Source organism: Lampetra fluviatilis, chromosome 54 (assembly GCF_964198595.1).
Source record: "Lampetra fluviatilis chromosome 54, kcLamFluv1.1, whole genome shotgun sequence".
NCBI lineage: Eukaryota > Metazoa > Chordata > Hyperoartia > Petromyzontiformes > Petromyzontidae > Lampetra > Lampetra fluviatilis.
In genome coordinates this window covers 6,011,277-6,018,849 of record NC_136328.1, presented here as the reverse complement: position 1 = coordinate 6,018,849, position 7,573 = coordinate 6,011,277, and the positions used below count along the sequence as shown (strand labels likewise).

General features: G+C 56.6%; 1 protein-coding gene across 1 annotated transcript in view; it reads right to left on the bottom strand.

The window, feature by feature from the left end:
• Positions 1–7,573, bottom strand: part of LOC144949660 (NEDD4-like E3 ubiquitin-protein ligase WWP1) — a 70,192-nt gene that overhangs the window by 15,688 nt on the left and 46,931 nt on the right. The window contains exons 3-10 of the mRNA XM_078879647.1: positions 7,285–7,435; positions 6,640–6,764; positions 5,696–5,836; positions 5,212–5,365; positions 3,980–4,155; positions 2,264–2,681; positions 1,433–1,528; positions 330–550 (exon numbers count right to left, since the gene is read on the bottom strand). Of these exons, the coding sequence (XP_078735773.1) occupies positions 330–550; positions 1,433–1,528; positions 2,264–2,681; positions 3,980–4,155; positions 5,212–5,365; positions 5,696–5,836; positions 6,640–6,764; positions 7,285–7,435 (1,482 nt within the window). The remainder of the gene's footprint in view (positions 1–329; positions 551–1,432; positions 1,529–2,263; positions 2,682–3,979; positions 4,156–5,211; positions 5,366–5,695; positions 5,837–6,639; positions 6,765–7,284; positions 7,436–7,573) is intronic.

The following is a 7,573-nucleotide window of genomic DNA, read 5'->3' as shown; positions in this document are numbered from 1 at the left end:
GCTTCTAGATGCTACCCACGTGCCTCAGTCTTTGTTCAGCCTGCGTATGCATCTCACGTGTTATCGCGGACTGTGTTTTACCCTACATGACATGTTATTCATGATAACGCGTTACAGGAGAGCAGGCCGTACTTATATTTTTTCATCAAGGTCGATCCATACGTTTCATTCGTATCGCATCGACCGTTATCGTGAGCCCAAGTCACGGACAAGAGAGACGGACGTACAGACACACAGACGTAGCCCAACAGCGCTAAAAACAACACACCGACACCGTCAATCTTAGAGAAGGCATTTAAAACAAGACAACAAAAATTCCAACCGATGACCGGGACCCGACAGAGGCAGAACCCCCCTCCCCCCCCGAACCCCCACCTGGTAGAGGTAGCGCTGGTTGAACTGCTGCATGGCACCCTGCAGCTGGTTGCGCTGGATCTGCCACTGCTCGAAGTTGCGCACCGACTCCATGGTGGGACGCTGCCACGTGGTCGTGCGCGTGTTGTGGTCCACGTAGTACACGCGTCCCCGCGGGTCTACGCGCCGCTCCCACCTGCGGGCATCGGCGGTGACGGTATGGCGGAGCGGGTCAAAGGGTCGTCGCGTAAGCTCTTGCGACGTGCGCGGGTTTGCATTTCGTTCATAATCAACGTTTTTGGGTTAGATCGCGTTATTTATAAATGTGTCGTAACCCTCCACCACCCGACACGGCCAATCAGCAAAAAAAGTGTCACGTTGACAAAAGACAAAATAGTTCACTGCTTTAGCCCACTGGTGTGTTGAAGCGTGAAAACATTTACAATTTTTGAGTACGACGTTTTGCTGGTAATTGCATCCAGCATCATCGGGCAATTCGCCAGTGAACTATTTGTCTTTTGTCAACATGACACTTTTTTTGCTGATTGGCCATGTCGGGTGGTGGAGGGTTACGACACATTGATAAATAATGCGATCTAACCCAAAATTTGTATTATGAATAATTTTGGTCGCGAGAACCTACGTGTTGCATTTCGTTGTTTATAACTGCAGTATCTGAGCCCCCCCCCCCCTCTTCCCTTCCCCCCCCCCCCTCTGCATTGTATTGTAGCCCTTACCACCTTTCCCCTATATATTTGTTCATGTATTTCTGAAATGATGTACGCAGCCGTGGCATCGTGGGCTGCTCTGACTCACTCGACTGTGTGAATGAACGATTTATTTTTAGGGATTGTTTCGTTGGGATTGCAACGTCGCCCGAAAATTGGGCAGCAATCATCGCCCCCTGCTCTGGCAGAATACTGCTCGTTTCGCAGGGCCAGGTGCCAGAATCCACCGTGTGCCACACAGGGACAGCTGCCGCTGGGGGTGGGGTGGTGCAATGTTGGAGTGAGTGGAGGAGGGCGGTGGCGGCGGTGGTCTCTGTAAAAAAAAAAAATCACAAATCGCTGTCACTGACCCGAGCGGCAGTGGTTGCGGCCTCTCCCACGTGGTGGTGCGGGTGTTGTGGTCCACGTAATACGTCCTCCCGTGAGGGTCTGTCCTCTGCTCCCAGCTGCCACACACACGCATTAGCCACCACGTCGACAGAGTTAGAGGACCGGTTGCATCGCTTCCGGACTTGCATTTCACGCATTAGCACGGTCGGCTACGTACGGCGTGAAAGAAGTTCAACATATGTCCATACATAGAGGCCACTGCTCGCGGAAGAAGGGCATCCCCACAAGAGTAGAGCCTCTCTAGAAGGACCCTCCCGAGGCTGTTTTGGGCCTACTCTTCCACGCTGGCCTAACGTCTCGGAAGCGGTCACATTAACCACACTTCACTCCACTCGCACACGACCTGCCAATCTACCGAACTGCGGTTGTATCCATTTAACCCGCTGGGTGGACACAGGGACAGTTGGGGAGGCTGCGGGGGTATTTAAGCAACTTGCGCCGTTGTTTCTATATTGCAAGTCCGTTGTGGGCCGCTAACCATCGACACCACGGTGGCAGCGTCCCTCATAGCGCAAGCCATGTCGCAGCATCGCCACATCGCGCAAACCTTTGCTGTTACCCTCACAACCCCCCCACTCCCTCCTGTGCCGGAGGCACCACGCACAACGATCTCAACTGCTGGACATCCGCGAAATCGAGCTTAACACACGCAGGCTTCCGCGACCAATATCATCCATAATTTAATTGAAAAATTATTTAACCGATCTAACCCAAAAAAACGCTATCATGAAATCGAGCTTCATAGCTCATCGGATTCCTCCGGGATGAATGAAGATTCCGATTCAACGCACTTGGCCGGCAGAGGGCCTTGGCAAACTTCGGGACTCTGCATCTCCCCCACGGGGCAGCCGTCGGCCTGTATTGGCGGCGGCGGCGGCGGCGGCCCGGCCTCCGAGTTCGGGGCGCCGTCTGCATCCGACGAGGAGCCGGCGGTGTGCGGTGGCGGCTGAAGCGGCAGCGCCGGCGGAGGCGGTGCCGGCAACGGCGCCAGCGGCGGCGACGGCCCCTGCTGGTCGGCGGCGAGCGTCGGGGGAGAGGTTGGCGGCCCCAAGACGGCGCCCGCCGAGACGGCAGCCGCCACCGATGCCGCAGACGCCACCGGTGCGCCGGGGGGCGTTCCCGCTTGCTGCGCATCCGTCGCCGCCGAAGCTGCGGCTTGCGCGGAGGAAGTGGACGACGACGATGGGGGAGAGGCGGCGTCGCCGTTAACTGGAAGCCGGCGCGGAGGGCAAGAGGCACAAACAGTAGAAGCTTGAGAGGAGGCCTCGGAGCACCAAGCCTGTGCGGCAGAGGTTCTGGGTCTGAATCCGGGTTTCAGCCACTGCCCGAGGTTAAACTGAGTTTTCAAGCGTGGCCATGAATGACCGACACGGAGACCCACAGACTCGCACACAGACCGAACTGCGATTGAATCTGCTTCCCAGCCTGCTCACCAATGACCAAGCGGAGAAGCATTAAAATTAGTTCCGAATCTTACATTTCCTCAATTCCAGTTCTTAGAAATATAAAATAAACGTCAGGTTGACCGTCACACGCAATGAATCTCACTCTCAAAATACAGAGCCAGTACTGCCCCTCCAGTGCCGGGAAAAAATAATACATATCGTGATCTCACTCAGAGGCAACTCTGATATCCGCTTCTGTGGGTGGTCCCCTAAGACGAAGGAAACTAAAAACTAAACTATTTTATTTTAAACTAAACTGTTTGAGCCATATAGCGGTTATGCATTAGTGACCTGGCCAGAAATGATAGCTCAACGAAGCGGCTTATCATCCAGCAGCATAACAAAAGGCGGCTTAATCCTAGCCGCTTATCTACATATGCCATCTGCATTACAAAGGCTCATTTTCAGCAGCAGTACTGACCACCTCACAACTCCTCCTCTCCCGCGGCCCTTCCTGGCTCCTCCCCCCTTAACCAGTATATAAGGTCGTACCTTTTGGGACTTCTCTTCACTTGATACAGATTTTTTGCTGTGACAGTTTCACCTGAAGATGGAAGCTTGTGTTGCCTCCGAAACGTCGTGATTTTATTATTTTTAGTTTTTATTAATTTTCATTTTCATTTTTTACCGACGTGACTTTACCGAAAGAACTAAGAGTATGAATCCTTGCAGTCACGAAAGCTTCAAATCTAGAACGGCTTATCATCATCAGGTGGAAATGTACAATAGCCAAATACGCGTGACGATGATTGTAAATGCGGAGGGAAAAAGCCTGGAGGACCCGGAGAAAAATCCACGCGACTTTCTCGACTCGTTCACCGTTGCACACGTGACATCGGCGGCACGGCACGGCTCGGCACGGCTCGGCACGGCTCGGCACGGCTCGGCACGGCTCGGCACGGCTCGGCACGGCTCGGCACGGCTCGGCACGGCTCGGCACGGCTCGGCTTCCGCGGTGGAAAAACGACCCGACCACTCGCAAGCCAACTGCTCGGCGCGTCTTGGTTAGTGCCAGTGGGAAAAAAACAGAGGGGGGGGTGGGGGGGGTGAGTGGCGGCTCACCGTTGCACGGGATGCTCGTCGGCCGAGGAGGCTTCCTGAGTTTGTTTGCGAGCGTGGAGGGGGAGGCCGCGGCCGTGGAGGTTGTGGCCAGGCCCGTGCCGCCGGGTGTCGACGGTGCGACCGTTTCGTCCGCTGCTCCTCCGCCGCCGCTCGTGGTCGAAACGTCCAGCTGCGACCTGCGCCCGCCGCGGAGAAGATCGAGACGCGCCGCGGTCGAGAGACGTCGGAGTACGAGTGACCGCCCCACCCGCCACCCGCCACCGCCCCCCCCCCCCCCCCGCGCCGAGCGGCACACAAGTAAATCGACAAATACAGGAACGGGCGATTCACCTACGACGACTGCTTCTCCTGCCGTCGATAATAATCAAGTGTGGATTTGTAACGCGCGCAGCTATCGTTCGCTCCCCCGAGAGTACAAATAAATATTCTGATTCCGTTTCTGAAAGAGAGAGTGGTTCAGAGGTGCGGGAAAATCAAGCGGGAAGGAGGGCGGCCAGCCAGGACCAGCGTGCCAACCGCAACAATTTGCCCAAGTTCTGCTACCCCGCTATTGGGACACGAGGGGCCAACCCCATCGAATCGATCGTGGCAACAACGGGGCTGTAGCTCGGTGCGGCTGTCGAAGTGGCGGAGTAAAAGATGGCAGGTGAAGGGTGCCCCTTTCCCCCCTCCCCCCCCACCGGGTGGCTCAAAGAGGTGAGATCACTGGAGTCGGCGTCGCTGAGATCCGTGTTTTAGCGGCCGTCTGGTGATTACGCCGGCTCATCAAGAGTCAATGGTCTCGGCCCGGTCACCAATAATGGCAAAAAAAAAACCATCACGTAAGATTTGGTTTAACGCTTCAGATTCACCGATATTTCAGCGCTGAGAATTAAAATTATATCGGTTTGACCGTCAAGTGACGAACATTATTCTCGGCGGCAGGGCGGGTGGGAAACGTGCTGCCCCCCTGACTGTGCGGACCAGAGGTCAGAAGTAGTTCTATGGTATCCATTCCACGGGCTGTTCTGCAACACGAAGGGCCCAGACGCTGCTCTGCAAGAGCTCCAAATAGAAACACCGTCTCTGGACGAGGCGACGCCGTCAGCGTGATCGTCATAAAAACTTGGGGGCACGTGGGTGACTAGCCGGGATTCACAATCCCTGGGAGTTCAGGCGAAGCCGGTATTTCCTCCCAACTCTCTTGACGGAAGGCCCCCTCCCCCCCCCCCCATGTGGTGATGGGCACTCACCGCGGCCTGGTCCTGGCAGCGCTGGACGAGGTTGGCGGCGACGAGGGGGAGGTGGCCGGCACGGTGGAATCGCCCGGCGTTTCGGAAGACGATGACGTACCGCCACCGCCGGCGCCGATGTCCGCTCTCGCGAGCTCCCCGTTCTGCATCGGCTCTACGCGCCGCCACCGCCACACACACACCGAGCGTGACGACCCCACGCGGCACCACCATGACAGTGCCGAATATTCAAAAAGTTCCTGGGCCTCCGCTAGGTCGACTCGGCATCAAACGATTACACGGCGAGACAAGGGCCGCCCACCCCCTCGTGTGCTGTGCTGGCTTTCATAGGTGTTCGCTAATGGCACGTGCCCCAAAAGTCTGTTCAAGCTATACGGGGTCTCTGTTCTTTGCTGGTAGTGATGGCAGCGTATGTGGCAGTAGCTGCATCGTCTGTGGGTGGCGGCGACGACAGCGGCGTTGGCGGTGGCAGGCAGTGGCTCACTGTTGGGCACGAGGCGTCCGTTGGGCAGCGCGTCGAGGCTGACGATCATCCCGTCGAGGCAGATCTCCAGGTCGCCGCACTCGCCGCCCACGCGACCCTTGACGTCCCCGCGCAGCGTCTGCTTCAAGGTCACGTTCTCCACTGCGCCCCGGCGCGCACACGGCACAATCAGCTCTCGCTCCATCGCTCGTCGCCACCGGCCGTTCCGTTACGCTGAAGCCAAGCGGTGGCCGATGCGCGGGTGGATTGCGATGTGCGTGCGGATCGTAATACGGGGGCGGATCGCGACGCGTTGACGGTTTGATCGCAAAATACGTTTTCTTGGATCTCAGGCCGAATCAAGACAAACGCCAACAATTTACGTAAGGTCTGATGGCAAAGTGACAATCCCCTACTAAGAATGTGAACGTCAAGTTCTAGCCATGCTCAACTAAACAAACTTGAAAACGTACATTGCGTCTGATTGGGCAGATGAGTATATGTACCTAGAACTTCTTTCGCACCGTACGTAGCCAACCGTGCTAATCGGAGGTGCGGGCGAGGGGGAAGGACAACTAACTCAACCAAAAAAAAGCAGATCTAAAGAAACGAGTTTTCAAACTAGATGACTTAAAAGTGCATAGCTCTGGAGGCTTACTAATATCGGAAGAGACAGCGTTCCAGACGTCCGCAGAAGCACATCTGAAAGCACGCGGGAAGCGTTGACCACTGTCTTTGCAGAGCCAAAAGGCGCTGCTGCTGCTGCTGCTGCTACTGCTGCTGCTGCTACTGCAGCTGCTGCTACTGCAGCTGCAGCTACTGCAGCTGCGGGCACGGGCCCGTTATTTACACCAAGTGCGCCGCCGCCAACGCAGCCTCGTCGAATAAATGTATCACAAAAACACGCGACGACTGACGAGCGGAGACTCGGCGGTAAGCGGGGGGGGGGGGGGGGGCGCACGCACGTTTCCCCTCGTTGCTCTTGAGCGCCTCGTAGATTTCCACGATGGTCTTGCCGACGAGCGTGTCCGAGCGCAGCGCGTGGTGGTTCCACACCCTGAGCTCCACCTTGCTGTGTGGCGTCACGAGCCTGGGGACGCACGCCGGCCGGAACGGTGAAATCACTCGGCAGCGACCGGGGCGACAACGGTGGGCAGGATCGCGGCCGATGACGAAGAGACTGATGATAAAGGTGCGGCCCTGCAATTGATCGTTTCTCAATGCTACTGCTGGCGGGAGGGGCCTCCAATAGGGGAGGCTCCAGAGAGCCCCCTTCCAGAGGGTACTTTGGGCCACTCTTCCACGTGGGCCACATGTCAGACGACGGCAACGAATGGCGAATGACGGTTACGATGACGACTACGATCGCGACTGTGATGACGATGCCGACGACGTCAACACCATCGGAGAAACCCGACGTCACACGGCTTGCGCTCTCTGGGCCTCCTACTGAAATATAATTTTTTGTTACAATTTTTAATTTCAAAAATTTATAATAAAAAACATCGAAGAAAATCACACAATGGCGAGCAAGACGCGACGGTGAGAGAGCAACCGTACGAATGGGGGAGGGAGGGGGGGCGGAGGTTGGGGGGAGGGGGGCTGCGTACACGGTGAAGTGCTCATCCCAGCGCGGGTGGGTGACGCTGTTCACTTTGTCCGTCTTCTTGGACGACTCCGGCTGACCATCGACCACCAGCTCGACGTACGGACGTGACCCCAGCAGCGACTTCTTGACCTCCCGCAGCCGGGCGCTCACCACTGCAAGAGTCAGCAACAACAACAACGATGATGACGATGATGACGATGATGACGATGACGACATTTTCAGCGTCCATCTCGTTTTCTCCCAGTTACAATCCGGTGGGCGGGCGGTGGACGCGTCGGGGCGCTAGCGAG